General features: G+C 37.8%; 1 protein-coding gene across 4 annotated transcripts in view; it reads left to right on the plus strand.

Moving 5' to 3' along the window:
• The window catches only part of fat1a (FAT atypical cadherin 1a), an 88,534-nt gene extending 76,885 nt beyond the window's left edge, over positions 1 to 11,649 (plus strand). For 2 of the 4 annotated variants that reach the window (XM_081360943.1, XM_081360942.1), the window contains exons 20-28: positions 17 to 148; positions 653 to 810; positions 1,582 to 2,038; positions 2,124 to 2,277; positions 3,165 to 3,275; positions 3,501 to 4,144; positions 4,262 to 4,399; positions 8,780 to 8,815; positions 9,955 to 11,649. In XM_081360943.1, coding sequence (XP_081217069.1) covers positions 17 to 148; positions 653 to 810; positions 1,582 to 2,038; positions 2,124 to 2,277; positions 3,165 to 3,275; positions 3,501 to 4,144; positions 4,262 to 4,399; positions 8,780 to 8,815; positions 9,955 to 10,637 — 2,513 coding nt within the window. In that variant the 3' untranslated portion in view covers positions 10,638 to 11,649. Of the gene's footprint in view, positions 1 to 16; positions 149 to 652; positions 811 to 1,581; positions 2,039 to 2,123; positions 2,278 to 3,164; positions 3,276 to 3,500; positions 4,145 to 4,261; positions 4,400 to 5,703; positions 5,747 to 8,779; positions 8,816 to 9,954 lie in introns of all 4 variants that reach the window. The other 2 variants (XM_081360945.1, XM_081360944.1) reach the window with 2 other exon arrangements.
• Positions 11,650 to 17,124: the final 5,475 nt, after the last annotated feature.

The raw sequence follows: 17,124 nt of genomic DNA on the forward strand, positions 1-17,124 counted from the left end.
TTATGTGTGATTATAGGAGCTGAGTGTCCTGTCTTGAGTAAACTGTGTGAGGGAAGCCCCTGTCCTGATGGCATGGAGTGTGTAGAAGACCCTATGCATACTAAATTCAGATGCATCTGTCCTGAGGGAAAACAGGAAGAGTGCTCAGGTATGAACACACATTTCTTTGCCTTCATGCACCTTAGTGCAACTCACACTCTTTATTAAAGCACTGTATTGAAATCCCATCCTTTTATTGGTAGTACTTGCTAAGTCAAGTATCAGTATTGCTCAAATTAAACTTCTGTACATAACTCATCCTGCTCATAACTCATCAACAGACCAAAAAAATTCAGACTGATAGAATGTTAAGGCCAATTCACACTGCACCGACAGACTGTCACAGTCACCAGATTACAGCACGTCACTTCTCAGGCATTCTAAATCCGATTCAGCATGTTCAATTGGCGAAAACAAGCTCCGACTGACCCCAACAGGGGTAAGACACTGATCCGACAAAACCCGACGAAGTGTCTGTTGCCGTCTGTCGGCGCTGTGTGAATTTGCCTTTAACTGTATCAAATGGAACAGATGATGTCATTGCAATGGAAATTGCATTAAATATGTATTTTTGGGTTACATCACTTGTTTTGGTTTGTTCTTTGTGTTGTAGAGCCTCAGTCCTTAACATTCAGTGGAAATGGATATGCACGGTACAGGCTGATGGAGAACGAAAATAAAGAAGAAATGAAGCTGTCCCTTAGACTGAGAACGTACTCCACCCACGCTACTGTCATGTATGCCAAAGGCACAGACTACAGCATACTGGAGGTGAGTGTGTGCTCCAAAAAGAGAAGAGGAAAAAGAAAGGGAAGCTATTTTGGAGCTGGGAGAAGAGAGGGGAGCTCTTTCTCACGCATTCCCCCTTTGGTGAGGGAAAACCACACAACTGACAGATGCAAAGGAGTCTGGGACTGAAATGCAAGCAGTGTCATCTCCCTGCTGTTACATTATAATAATGTGTAGCTGTTTCTGCATCTCCCTGAAGCATCATTCCTCATTTCATTTGTTTAATCTATTTAACTGTCTGTTTTGGATGTTTAAAAATAACTAATAAACTGTCTACATAGACATGCATTTTCATAGGCACACATTTTTGGGCATCAGGAGCTGGTTGTGTCAAAAAACTGTGCTGAAACAGAATATACCTGTGATGCCCTAAAATGTGCAAAATAAATAATAATACAAATTTAAAAACATGTTGCATGTGCTTAGATGGCCTTAGGTTGCGTACTAGGTTTTGAGACACCCATTTAAATACATACATAGAACTTAATAGGGAATACAATTATTTTATGTTTTTAAATTGTTTTTGGAAATATTATAATTAGATTTTTAAAGAGTTATTTATTGGTTTATTATAATTAATAATTAATAATAATTTAAAATAACATTTTTTACAAATTTATTAATAAAAGGCTTGTAGTAGATTTGAGATACTTTTTTTTTTTTTTTTTTTTTTTTTACTTTACCCCAGATGTATGCGATTGCTGATTAGCATAAGGTCAGCATGAAAGTCAAAACTATGTGTGTTTGTTTCAGATTGTGAACGGCCGCCTACAGTACAAGTTTGACTGTGGCAGTGGACCTGGTGTGGTGTCCGTGCACAGTACCCAGGTCAGTGACGGAGAGTGGCACACAGTCTCACTTGAGGTAGATGGCAACTACGCCAGACTGGTCCTGGATCAGGTCCATGCTGCATCCGGCACAGCTCCAGGCACTCTCCGCACCCTTAACCTAGACACCAGCATGTTCTTTGGGGGTCATGCACGGCCGGCGTCTGGCTCAGGAAGACTTGTGGTAAATGGGCTGCGGGGTTGTCTGGAGGGGATTGTGTTTAATGGGAGGGAGCTGCCACTGTCTCAGATTCGAGGGGTTCACTCAGTGCTCGAGGAGTTGGTCGAAGCGGCTCCCGGGTGCAACTTGGCTCCTCCAGTCCAGGGATGCTCCAGTAACCCCTGCACCAATGGAGGCACATGTTCATCACTGCCTAATGGAGGTATGCATGGTGTTTCTTTGGATTTGAATCGTTGTGTTTATATATAGGACTGACTAATATGCTGTGCTCTTATGTGCTGTTGTAGGATATTTCTGTAAGTGCACTTCTGCATTCATGGGTACTCACTGTGAAGTTACTATCAGCCCCTGTGCTTCTAATCCCTGCCTCTATGGAGGCACATGTATCCCACGAGGAGGAGACTTTTACTGCCAGTGCAGAGGACAATATTCTGGCCAACGGTAAGAGCACATGCACATGTGACCCCAGAAATGATTCAGACTCTTAGCCACGATTATAAATTCATTAATTTAATTGTGTTAAATAACATTATCAAATCATATGGCATCTGCAAACAAATTATCACAGGTCTTGGTGGTTTTTAGGTGATTTAGGTGTAAATTCATGGCATTGTCTGTTGACGTGTTCAGAAAACTTTTCTGTATTTTCTAATAGTGCTCAGATACCTTTTGTTTTAAATTTGAACATTAATATTTTATTTTGTTTGATAACTTAAACTTTTTTTATATATAAATAGGCTTTAATATAAAGCCATAGAGTGGCTTCAGTGTCCAGATATTTTGGGGCAGCTGTACACTTTCAGAATACACACATATTCATCATTCTCTATTATGTGACTGATGTTTACTTGTCATGCTTTTTCTTTTTAAATGATAAAATAATTAGACTAACAAAGAAGAACAGGATGTAGTGCAAAGTAAAATTGTTTGATAAGTTTGATATTTCATTAAATTAGTTCTTTTTTCATTTTAATGACATTGTGTATACTCCAGATATGTAGCCAAGTAAAAGTAAGCTCTGTCAATATTTTCATTAATTAAACTTCATTAATATGCATAGTCTGACTCAAACATAAGAAAAATACTTCAGAGATCCATGCGGCATTCTCAGTAATTCCTGTTAAATTGGAAATTTAATCAGAAGCTTTGGGACACAATGTGATTGGTATTCAGATTTAATTCAGCAAGACAGAATCAATTTTCTCTTTGAGAAATTTCTACTGCAGTTAAAAACTATCCTAACTGTTCTTTCGTATTTAAAGTTTATCTAAAAGTGTGCGTGTATGAAGTAAGTGACTGACAATTTGGCTCATATTAATTTCTGTTAGGTGTCAGCTGGGTCCGTACTGCACAGATAACCCGTGTAAGAACAGCGGCAAGTGCATTGATAGCCTGGATGGCGCTGTTTGTGAGTGTGAAGCAGGTTTTCAAGGAGACAGGTAAATCTTTTGATCCATCTTAAGAACCAATGAGACTGCTAAAAATTCAGCTTTACCATCACATGAATAAATTACATTTTAAAATATATTAAAAAAGAAAAGTTATTTTAAATTGTAATAATTTTTCATAATATTACAGTTTTTGCTCTATATTTATCAAAATAGCATTGGTGAGCATAATTGATTTCTTACCGATGCCATGTTTGTGTGTGTTTATGTGTTTAGGTGCCTCAGTGATGTAGATGAGTGTCTGAAGAACCCTTGTGGCAATGGTCACTGCCAGAACACATACGGCTCCTTCAACTGTAACTGCTCCACGGGCTACAGTGGGCAGCATTGTGAACTCCGTTCCGAAATCCGCAACGAATTTGTCTCCACCTCTTGGAACATCGGCCTGGAGGAAGTAATTGGAATCGTTGTTTTCGTCGCCAGCATATTTCTTCTTGTCCTTCTTTTCGTCATGATTCGCAAGCGCATTTGTCGGCGCTCAAAATCCAAATCTGACGACGATGACAATCTCAGGTTAGGCACAGGGGCCCCCCACGCTTTCCTCCATCGACCATACTTCGACTCCAAACTCAACAAGAACATCTACTCCGACATCCCGCCGCAGGTCCCCGTAAGGCCCATCTCCTACACACCCAGCATTCCAAGCGACTCCCGCAACAATCTAGACCGCAACTCCTTTGAGGGCTCAGCCATACCGGAACACCCAGAATTCAGCACATTCAACCCCGACTCGGTGCACGGACACAGGAAGACGGTGGCTGTCTGTAGTGTAGCACCTAACCTGCCTCCTCCCCCACCCTCCAACTCGGTGTCTGACAGCGACTCTATACAGAAACCCAGCTGGGATTACGACTACGATGGTACGTATGGAGAATCTGTAATCCAAATATTGTGCTTGTGACTTGTAAAACAATCTATTTAATCTATTTCATGGGCTCAGTAAGTAAGCTTGAATGACTGTTTTCTTCTACTCACAGCTAAAGTAGTGGACTTGGACCCGTGTCTAAGTAAGAAAATGGTGGAGGACAGTGCCTGTCACCCTTACAACACCAGAGGCAGCATGTCTGAGGTCCACTCTCTCAGCTCCTTCCAGTCCGAGTCCTGTGACGACAATGGTATGTTTGCTTTTACACAGATGACTGATAGGTCGTAATCAGCCAGTTAAACTGCAAATTATAAGTGAAATACTTGACACGTTTTTGTGCTTTTTTTTTTTTCGTACATCAGAATTATTTACATAGAATGTTTCTGTAACAAGATAAAAAATAATAAAAAGGCTATGTTTTGAATGGAGCACTAGTGTACTGCATACTACATACTGCGATACATACAGACAGTATACACTGAATGCAGTCTACTAATTTAAAATAATTGTGTGGGAAAAAAAAAAGCGTTTCAAAGTGTAGGACGCTACATTATTGTGAACAGTAGTAGCCATAACTGCAAACTCATCTTACTGTGAAATGTATATATATCTTTTATCATTTCGACTCATCTTTTCTTAAGAAAAAAATGGTTTAAAGGTTGAAATGCGAAGTTTATCATTTCATAATTATTTAGTTTTTGTCAAAACTTTTATTATTATTAGAACTAAAGTTTTTTTTGTTTTGTCCTCTTTCACCAGTCCAGCGTTTGCAAGTATGAGTAGTATGTGCTACACACTACCACGTTACATTACTTGTTTAGTTTGAGCAGTGTTTAGTTATCACCTCATATATAAAACTGTCATATTGCCGGTTAAATCCATTTTTTGTGTTAAAACTTTGATAAAAGTATCTGATATTATTTCTGATAATTCGGCATACTAGAGAGGTCAACAGGAAATCTGCATACTTTGCACAGTACTATACATAGTGTTCGTGTGCTATTCTGAACATAGCCTAAATTTCTTGCATGCTCTTAGAAGACAGATCAAATACAGTTAATTATATGGTTACTGGGTTTTGTTTTTTGTTTTTTTTCTGTACATCTGCTAACCCTGTCTGTCTTTATTTTACTGATGTAACTGAGTGTAAAGGGTGATATGTTTTGGGTCATGTGTTATGTCGTTTCTCTCTCTCTTCCTTATCGCTGCACTGGGGCTTCAGCTCCCATTTGGATCAAATCTCACCACAGACACAGAGCAAGGTTTTAAATAGAGGCCTGCTCGTAAGTGAACATTCGCCCACGGTGAAAGGAAGTGATCACTAAAAGCCCTGTGAAATTCTCAATGCATAAAAAGAAGAAAGTGTGTCTTCCCTCCAAACCCCCTCGCCTTTTTGTTTCGCAGTTGCTCTCGGAAGCTTCTCATCCGTTTTTCATCAGTTCAAGGCAACATCTGAGAATGACCTATATAGCATCTCTATTAGTTATCTGTGTGAAATTCATGTTTTGGATCTCTTCTCTTTTTTACCCCTTCCCTTTGTTTCTCTTAATGAAGCCAATGGATGGTTGAAGACATCAGCTCAGAGTGTAAAAACAGGGTATGAAAAGTACACATGATGGGTCTCCGACACACGTCATTTCTGTTGATCCTGATAACTGTATCTGAAGGCCCTTTCACATGACTCGTGGCAGCTTTCCCCAGTGCGGTGAACTGCAGGGCACTGTCAAGCTGTAGTGTGCAGTCAAGTCGAATGTTGTAACACAGTGCTTAAAGTACAAACAGTTTCTGCTTTGAACCATTTGCTGCTGACCTTTCAAACAAAGCTAATTGTTAGTGGACAAATCATTAAAATATCATTATGAGACCAGTGTGAGTGAAAAAAGGAAAACAAGATAAAAGAGAGACTGATTCAGTGCATATCTAGTCAAAGGTGTGTATATCATCAGACTCGGAGAATAATCGTCATATTATGTACGTTAGATTGGTCGATCAAATCAGCGAATGATGCTTGTGTTGAGAAGTTTGTTGAAGTTAAGGTTGCGTTAGCATGGCAGTGTCATTTTTGTATTATTTATATACTGTTATATTATTTATTCATATTTTGAATTGGCTTTTATTAGGGATGCACGATATATCGGCCACCATATTGGTATCGGGCAATATATGTTCATTTTTAATGTAAACGTTATCGGCCTGATAAGAAAATTTGTCCGATATATTAAAGCCGATAAATAATTCCTTCAGCTTAGACACTTCAAATGTGCACTGATCACCATGATGGTTTTGAATTACTTGAAATATGATTGGAATCACTTCTAAAAAGGAAAATACGGTTCAGTGCAACATGAGCAGTACAAGTCTGTCATATCAGCTACATAAAAATATAATGAAAATAATATTAATTGTGTGTTTGAGGCATGGCTTTTAATGATGAGACTTTTGTTTTTGTAATCAGGCTCTCAAAAATTATATAAAAATTTGGATTTAGATTTATCGGCCAATATATCGTTATCGGCTTTCAAATATAAAGAATTATCGGTTATCGGTATTGGCCAAAATTTTCATATCGGTGCATCCCTAGCTTTTGTTTTCAATTTTAAGTTTTTGTAATTTTATGTGCTTTTGTCTGTTTTATTCTGGAGTTTTTATTTAAATATTACTCTGTAGCTTTATTTTTATTTAAATTTTAGTAATTTTATTACTTATTTTGGTTAGTTCGTAAGGCAATGTTTCTAATTGTTTTGTTTATGTTTAATCTTTTCATCTAATATTTATATTTTATTTTAATATTTGTACGGTTTAGGTAACAATGTTTTTTGTTTTGTTTTAGTATTTTCTTTTTTAGCAGAAAGAACTAGCATGGAAGAATTTAGAAATACCATTCGTAGTAGGTAACTGTTCATGTGAAAACTTACAAAGAAGTCACATCTCTCGGTGAGTCGTCACGATAACCATCAAAAGACAAACTGTCTTACCTAAAAAAAAAAAGTCAACTTTTAAATCTCAGTCCCATTCACTCCATTCAGTTGTTCTTGAATTCATGAGCACATGTACCCTGGAAGTCCAGCACAATTTGAATTTGCTCAGCGAGTTACTCTGGCATTGAGTAATGATGCTCATTAACTATGCCTTTGTAGCCGAGCTGCACCAATCACATCGGTGTATCTGCTATAGGCGGGCCAGAGGCGAGCTAAACATGATGACAGCGCTAGTGACAACGCAATCACGACAGTGATTGGTCGTAGTGTTATCCAATTGCGTGCAGTGAGATTTTCAAATGCATGCTTGGTACCCCTCGAGTTGGGCGATTTTCATTACTCAATTCCAGACCCTTAATCTTTCAGATTTGGGTCTGGATTTCCAGGCTAGAACACATGTGTGACTGTGTGCTATAGCAACGTGTCTCATCTGTTAGTGGATTTTGATTTGTAGTTTTGAACACGCCTAGTTGAAGCCCTGACGGAAGTCATGTGAGAGGGACGAATTCATCTAACCTTTGAAGCTTGACCCTCATTTGACCTTTTCAACCCCTGATCTTGACCTAACAACTGCCTAAACTACTAAATCTCTGATATATACTAATGCATTATATTGAACAGATTATCCATATCTCCTTATGGTCATGTACCCGCATATTCCTATAAAACGTCAACCTTGCTTATTTCATTTTCCTCCATCTGTTGGTTTTGGCATGGGGCCAGAGAGTATCTTTGTTCTCTTTTATCTTTGAGAATTTTCCTGATCCTTCCTTCCATCTCTCTGTTAATGTGTGTAACCATGAGCACAACGTCAGCCGTCACTCCCGCTCTCCTCCACCTGAGCTCAACCCAGACGTGTTCCTTACGGACACAACCAAATCCCTCTGCCATTAACCCATCCCTCAGATCACACCCTTGTCAGAAACCAGAATCCCATAAAACCAGAGTTAGTATCTGTTGTTCAAACGTGCTGGTAAATGAAATCAAATCCATCAGTTTTGTCAGATGTCAGAATGCAACGTCTCATCGTAAGACACGTTTTTGTCTCTGTTTCCTCTCTCCCTTGCAGTCTTGACTTCTAGTGTTTCTTTCCTGTCATGTTTACTTCTGAAAAATTAATGTTAAGATTTCTTTTATCTGCCCTTCTTACAAGCCTCCCTAGTGACAGTAATCCACCTTGTCAGCTCTGTTGTTGACTCGGTGGAGAAAGAAGGTATTTTTTTGCTGCTTGTTTGCTGATTATTGAGTGACTGTTTTAGTGTTTGGTGGGTGATTATTAGCTGTCCAAAATGCCATTTTCTTCATACCACATCTACAGAGACAGAGAGATTAAAAAAGACTAATCACATCTGGAAAATTTCTATCAAATGCCTCATTAGCCAATCAGGTGCTTCATTTGATGAGTGTTCAGCTAATTTGAAATGGAAAATTACGATCTTGCCAAGACTGATTTCACTTTCCCTCCAATCTGTGATATGAAACAATGTTTCTGTGCAAGCAAATGGCATGAAGATCATCTCTTACCTTCATGATTCTTTCATTTGTATCCACATCCTCTTGCATTCTTTTTTCCACAGTGTTCTTTGATCTCCTTGTATTTGACATTTTCTCTTTCTCTTTTCTTTGCAATTCTGTCTGTTTTTCCTCTAAAGAGTCATTCTCGGCTCATGAACACAAGAACCCAAGAGGTGATTTATTTTGTTTGTACAATTTGCCTGAAGCCTTTTAAATTTGATATTTTTGTTTACTTTTTTGGCTTGGTTACCCTTTCTATATAAAACTGCATGTCCACAAATCTGTGACAAAAATAGTGTCAAATCAACTCACCTTTTCAAATCAACTTTCTTTTGGTAGTTTTGTGCGATTTTTGTCACAGCATTATAAACGTTTTGTTCTTTTGCTTTTGTTCCCAGTTTAACTTAGTGATGTCTTCCTCAAATTCCCCCAAACCACATAATAACAACCATAAAAGACTTTTCCTAATAATATATTTTGTAAAAATGAATCTTTGAAAGTACTTACTAATTGTCATATTCTGTCAAGGTTGTGTATAGAATATGTAGACATATTCTGAGTTATTGTGTGTGCACATGTGTGGTGTATATTTGTGTGCACTCCAGTAATAATAGTGTTAAGCTGAATGCATCTGCATTGTGTTGGTGTGATACTGACGTTGCATGCTGTTGGTTTTAAATGACCTGGCTTGTATTAACTTGAGTGATTTATGAAAAGGGTTGAAGTCAATTCAACTTTTTACACAGAATAAATTGTCATTTGACCAAAAAAAAAAATAGCATGAAAAGGTTGTTTTTGATAATCGATTATTTTCAGATGTGTGTCCGTTTCATCACGTCTTTAAAGTCAACATGAGTCTATTTCATTATTATTATTATTATTTAACAAATTATATATTATTTAACAAATTATATATTAACAATTATTTTTAATTTATTATTTATTAATTTTGAATATTAAGTGAACATTATGCCACTTAATACTAGTATAATAAAGGTTATGGCAAGAATAGCATATAATGACAAGCTTAAAAAAAAGTGTTGGTTATCATTTCAATAATTTCCTGATGATTAAAATCCTCCTTTTTTATACTTCAGTACTTCACATGACAGACGTAAAACAGGTTCTGAATGCCATTGACTTCAAAACTAAAATCAACCCCTCTGAAGTTGAATTGACCCCAGCCTTTCTTCAGTGTGTGACCCCAATCCCAATCAAGATTATTATTATTATTATTATTATTTTTTTTTTTTTTTTTTTTTTTAAATTATGGCCTGCCACTGTGATGTTTACTATTGTTTTTATCCGACAGGCTATCATTGGGACACATCTGACTGGATGCCGAGCGTTCAACTTCCTGGAATTCAGGAGTTCCCTCAGTATGAGGTAGTGGAGGCCCCACCCACCCTTTACAGTGACCCCACCCTGCTGGACACGGACTACTATCCCGGCGGATACGACATCGAAAGCGACTTCCCTCCTCCACCCGACGACTTTCCTTCTCACGATGACCTGCCCCCTCCTCCGCCCGTGCCTGAGTACGGGGAGCGCTACGACACATTGCAGTCCACCACGCGGGCACTAAACAGCGTCCCCTCTAGTCCCGGCGGGTCTGTAGTACACCAGCGCCCGCCCTTACCCCAACTCTACAGCCTCACCCAATTCCTACCCCACCACCATTACTCTTCAGACCCCGAACCTCAGACCAACCCCACCAGCACCATCACATCATCCTCCACCGGAGGATACCGGCGCGGAGGATACCCACTGGGCTACGGCCGCGACTTCGACCCCCCTACTGCCGATAACATGTCACTGTCCCTGTACACGTCCACGGCGTCCTGTTCGGACATGTCCGCCTGCTGCGAGGAGTCCGAAGTGATGATGAGCGATTACGAGAGCGGCGGAGAGGAGGAGGAAGCACAGTTTCAGAGGCTCATCATACCGCCACTGGACTCTCAGCATCAGCAGCAGCAGCAGCATACTGAAGTCTGACACTGGATCCAACACAAAAGTATCAAAAGTGCCTAAATGAAACCCTGCTACAGGATACTGACTGTGTTTAAACCATAACCACACGACATACGCGGTACACAAACGTAGTCTTACACTTAATATAAATGCCAAACATCCAAACGCACACTCCGTATACATCCGTATCTCACTGAAGAGCGAGGGGTTTTTGGAAAGACTTGCTTGAACATGAGTTCTCTTCAGTAGCTCTTGTGGGCTGTTATTAATATTATTATTATTATTTAACAATATTGGAGAAAGCATTAGACCTGGCCGTGCCGTTAAATAATACATTGATCATCATGCACAACATCATGCTGAGATGTAGGCTACAAGTTACCCAGAAAATTATAACTGATATACTTGTCATGGATAATGAGAGAAAAAGCATAATTTCAAAGGTGATATCTGTATTTGCATAGATATAACCATGCAAACTGTTTTTTTATACAAATCCTCAGTCATTTGTAATGTAAATTTGAATGTACAGTTTTGATTTCAAGGTTTTACTAGGTTTCTGTAGATATTTTTTGCTTTTCTTTTCCAAAAAAAAAAGAAAGACAGGAAAAAGTAGTAAACCTACTCAAATGGTGTGTCATTATCAGCCTTACTGTATGTTCCTTCACAAGCGAAGAGTCTAAAAAATAAAAATAAATAATAATGTAAAGGATGTGAATGTGTGATCGTCACAACACGTGTTCATTTCTGAAAGGATCATCTGATTGACGTCTACATATTCTTGTGATGTGTTATGTTTTCTTTTTCTTTTTTTTTAATTTGTTGTTTGTAAATTGTGACTTTGGAACATCTTTATTTTTTGACCATGAAAATGGGACACAATATATTTATAGTGCGAGATTATTCACAGACATGTGACTTTTTCAGGGTCTGCGTGTGTGTGAGCAATGCTATGGTCTTGTTTTATGATTTTTATTAAATACTGCCACTAGCTTAACTGCTTTACTACTGGCAATAAATTATTCTCTAAAATGGGCGTTTGTCTTGCATGCATTTTATTTTTTATACACAGATTTAGGCAGAACAATTCAGATATTGAACTTGACATACTGCACTTGTATAAAGGGAGATCAATGCTTGAATGTGTTGATCTGTGATTAGAGCAGCCGTACATGTTGTGTTGATAGCAATTCAGAAGCATCATTTGTGTCAGACAGTGAGTTATATTAGCTATAGGCAGAATTTAGAAACTAGAAGGGAAACTGAATTATCTTTTGATGTTTATTTTCCAAATGGATTGTAACAGTGCCATTATGACATGAAAATAATTGGATTGCAGTTGTTTACTGATAGCTACAGTATATAACATCTGAGATGAAAAGTTCCTGTTAAAGGTTTGATTTGAAAGATTCTAAAGCACTTGTATGGATGAATCTCACAAAATACTATATAAAAACCCTTCATACTATAGGCTACAAAAATTGAACATAAATCAGTTTCTGACAGATATAGGATTTTCGTGAATTATGTTACTCGCTAATATTCTATATTCTAGCTTTGTGAAATTGTGCCTCACTTTTTTTATGGCAGCTTATCAAATAAATGAACTTAAGTTAAAATTATAATGCGACAACAAAAAGACCAGAAACACTGAATTCAACCTCCAGTTTATTTTGAGTTCTTTTTGTTCGAAAATATGATATTGAGTTAATATCCTCATATTACAATTCCCAGATGACTGGTAAAAAATATCATTTTGTGCCCGGGTGTGTGTGCTATTATAAAAGCAATATTGCTTTCATACAGTAGTTCAACCAATAAGCATGTAACCATTGTGTTGTTAGACTATAATTCTTTATGTGACGGTTCAATAAACAAGTAACTTTAATTTTAGACGAAATATTGCAAGTAATAACAGGAACATTTGCTCAGAACAGCTGAGGGAGATAACACTAAACAAGCCATCTCACTGCTTACATCATCAGTAGATACTTCATCTTGTATTCCTTTATACGGTATTGAAAGTATCTAAGCTCCTTATTGATCAGTATTCTGATATATCTGATCCAAGATTAATCAAAACTTTATTCTACTCTTTAATGCTTAAATATCCTCCACTACACTCAATCCCTAAAGAACAGCCTTTTCAACCACTCCAATATTTGAAGAAATATCTTGATTATTAGTTGCTAAGCCCATTTTCATGATAGTTTTTGTCTAGTTTTAAATCATTTCAAGTCATCTGGCCCCCATGTGTGGAACTGCTTTGGGTGCCTACAGGAACCAATTTTGTTTTTTTATTTTATGATTAATTATTATTGTTAATATTTCTACATTTCTTGTTGGTACTATGGTTACCATTACCTTCAATTATAATAAACACACTGGAAAAACTGAACCAAATACAAAATAAGAATTATTTATTGCATATTATATATACATTTGAATCCATACTCTTGTAAAATGCTAGTAATAGGCTAAATAACAATGAATACAGAGGAAAAATAGCCCATTTCCAAAAAGTTAGGATATCTTATAAAATGCGATAGTCCACAATCTGTGATGTGTTAATTCTCAAAAGTACAAAGAAAAGTTTTCCAATGTTTTCACTGATCAACACAATTATATTTTAAAAATACAAACAAATTTTGATTTTGATGGCTGCAACACACTACAAAAAAGTTGGGACAGTGGCTAAATAAAAGTGAAAAGATTACAGAATATCCAAGTTAAACTGTTTAGAAACAGTCCACAATAAGTAGCCAGGTGAGGGTATCGTGATTGAGTGTAAAAGGAGCTTCTCTGTCTTTGCAAGCAAAGATGGGTCATGGCTCACCATTTTGTCCCAAATTTCATGAGAGAATTGTCAAACAATTCAAAAATTGCATAATTGTGCAAAAATTGCACTTGAAGGCGAAGTGCGGAGTGATTTACTCCAACGCTGAGCGAACTCTCTGCTCCTCGCCACAGGGCTTCTCAGGTGCTGCTAGCAAATCACTCCGCCCAAGTAGCAGTGCTTCGCCTTCTGAGAATATATTTTCCAGAATATATATGGTTAGAAGATGGCTGTCTCATGTGACCTTGTTATTTGTACACGCTGTGACTGTACAAATCACAACATGTAAATAGGAAAATGTTGGCGTTAATTTGTCACTTATTGGGAGCAGTATGCTAGCTGGAGCCGTTTACCTCCAGTCTTTGTGCTAAGCTAGGCTAGCGGTGGGTGCGTCAGACAGAGTTACGGTGTGGTGAATAATCAGGTCCGGCTGAAGAAATGGGTCCGGGCTTAGGACCCAATTAGTATGCCAGTAGTATGCCTGATCTAAATCTGTTCTCGCGATACGGTAAGGCAGTATCAGTGCAGTAATATCAGGTAAAGCTCATAGCACGATCATCGGATAACGTTAGCTGTATGCTATGCTACTATCTAAGCTAACTAAAAAACCCTGTGGCAGGGTTTTCTATTATTTTGAAGGTACCCCCGGGCACCACCATTGGCTAGCGGACCCCCACCTGCTGTTAGCATCCCATTGACAGCGAATAACTTCACATCTGAGGCGTTTAAAGACTCCATTTGTCCATTATTTATTTCTTAAGAAACACGAAAATGTATAAAAGGCTTCATTACCTTGCAGCTTCCGTTATGGCCCCATAGAAGCAATTTTTGTAAAAATAGGCTAACGATTGCGTCATAACCACGCGACTCTCAGTCGCACAGTAGAGAATTACCGTATGGACAGGAGGAGAAGCTCGCGCGCAATCGGGGGGACGTGGAGACAAAGTGACAAAATAATTAATCAGAATACATAGCAAACGTTTCTCCTGCTCCTAGCTCATGGACAGCTCCTACTCACACTCTCCGTCTCTGCAAGTTTCGGAAGGGAATGATTCAGATTTCTCTCGGCACAGCTACTAGAAGACAGACGGGTTGCTCACGTCACATCTACGTCGTCAAGTGCAGTTTGAGTCTGCACAGTACGCTCGACCCCCAGGAAGTAAGAGTTTCTAATTGACTTCACTTTGTCTCCGTTGAATCCAATGGGGTCGCTGTGTCCATTTCTTTTACTGTCTATGAAAAAACATACTAACAACGAGAAATGTTTAATTTCACAATCTATAGCTTCGGTTAAATACTAGTATGTGAAACGTATAATGTAAAATACATTAAATACATTGATGACTCGTTATAACGTACAAACATCTTCTATAATAAAGTGATTTTGTATGATTTATAACCAGGCACTAAAGCGATTACCCATAAAACGTGCTTTGAACCAATCACAACGGCACGCACGGAGATGAGAAGGGTATGTATGGATGGACTTATCTAACTCTGGGGGATACTGTGAATAAGCTAAAGTCCCCAAAAGTCGGCGTGTTCCTTTAACTCATTGATTGGTTGATTAACAGAGTGTGCTCCACTCGTGTCTAATTAGGTTTGATTATCTGAATGTGGTTCACATGTGTTTAATTAGGTTTATCTGAACGTGCTCCTCCCAAACTTTGTTAATAAAACATAATTTGTGGTACGTGATCCTGGCACTTCAATGATTTTTAGGTCTACAAGAGGTTTTCATTCCTGCTTCTTACCCTCAGACAGAGAGAAAATCAAAATGCCTCGTAAAAGGCATCATTGACTCCAAGCATTATCTAAGTAAAGTGAATGAGATTTGAAAGCTGCAGCATGTGGGAAGATTTTCAGAGAATAACGGATTACATTTTTGTCTGTTCATCACACATGGCTATTGTACGGGCTCTAAAAACTAGGAATGTATTGTTGTTTTATTGTGGGTGGGGTGGGGTGGTTTAAAGTGAAACTTCAAAGTTTAGCTTCAGTCTTCATTCACTTTTGATGAATGAACAAAAGCAGCTAAGGCCCTATAGCTTATAGATCCTTAACCTTTACTTCTGACAATTCACAAGGCTGTGCAGCTTATTGTGATTTCATGGTAATGAACTCCAGAATCTCAGAAATGAATTCAATGTGCTTAATGGATTCTTGCAGTTCCTGCAAAAACTACAGGCTTCACCACTGAAATTCCTTGAGTACTTGACAGGATATTCAAGGCACCTTTAGTTTTTACAGTGTGGTTGAGAACTGTCCTAGAAGGAAAATGCTTGACGTTTTTGCACGTAAATTGCACTTAATCTCGAAGCACACAAAAAAAATCATAATATACTAAAAATGTCCACAAATTCTATTTACCAAAATAATCATACCACCCATTGCATGCAATGTAAACAGATCTCCACAGAGACAACAGGACAGTTAAAACATTCAATATAATTTAATTTGTATTGTTGTAAAGCCATTGTACACTATATCCAAGAATAAAGAAGTGTTGGTAAAAACTTCTTTACAACATACTCCACAGTCTGCACTATGAAGTCAAAACTCACCATTCTTGTTTTGTTTTGTTTTTTGAAATATTGCAGCATTCATTATTATATTATTTATCTTGCTGCAACACTGATAAACATCTGGATCAAAGTAGACAACTAAACCCTCTAGCTATGAGAAGTTAAGACAAGATCGACAGTTATATCACCTTGGCTCTCTGATTAACTATTTAGAGTGTACTATTTCATTATATATTACAAAGATGCTCTTGTCCGCTTCTACACTTTCACTCATCACAACTGTCAAGAGATAGATGTTGGCAAAACAAACCATAAAAGACCTGAGAGCAAAACTACCTGACCTGAGGACCATGTTTGTAATAAAAGGATGTTGTTCTGATGTCAAGGAGTTTACTGATCTCATTTGTTGTTTTTACCCAGGAGAAAAAACTTTACACTAAAGCATAAATCCATGATACATTTTCCTCTTAAAATCATTGAGAACATCATGAAGTTTTATTTGAGAAGTTTAAACATTTTATTAATAATATTAAATGTTATTGTTTTGTGGGTTTATTCTGGCAACTAGAAACATAATGCATTTTGATGTGCACTTTTTACCTGCTAAAATAATTATTTAACCTGTATTAGAAATGCGTTTTTATTGTAATAGGCCTATCGGTTAAAGGTACCATATGTAACTTTTTTGCTTTAAAATTAGCAAAAATCACTATGTCTATGTTATATATTTTTTTTAGTTGTGTGCTTACATTATCCCGACTGTTTCCAACAACTTTCAAACCAGGAGAAATTTGTAATTTAATTCAAAGACACGTCCCGTTTCTTTATTTCCGTTTTGTCGCCATATCCGCGTTGTCCCTGGTTTCCGCTCGTACTGCCATAGCAACCAGAGCCCTCTGATAGTAACCAAGGCGACAGACATGGACAACTGTGTAGTTCGCAATGTCTATTTGCACGCTGTTGATGTTTCGTTCAAACATTATGGACCAATGGCAAGCAGACTTTGGATGAAAAAGGAGAACTAAAACGATAATCAATATCAGCACGGTGTTTTCGAGATGCCTAGAGCTCCCATAGACAGTATATAAACGAGAGCTCCACGTCCGAGACTTCGACCGCTCCTACATGTACTTTATTAAACAGGTAAGCA

Source organism: Scardinius erythrophthalmus, assembly GCF_964197995.2.
Source record: "Scardinius erythrophthalmus genome assembly, chromosome: 3".
NCBI classification, from domain to species: domain Eukaryota; kingdom Metazoa; phylum Chordata; class Actinopteri; order Cypriniformes; family Leuciscidae; genus Scardinius; species Scardinius erythrophthalmus.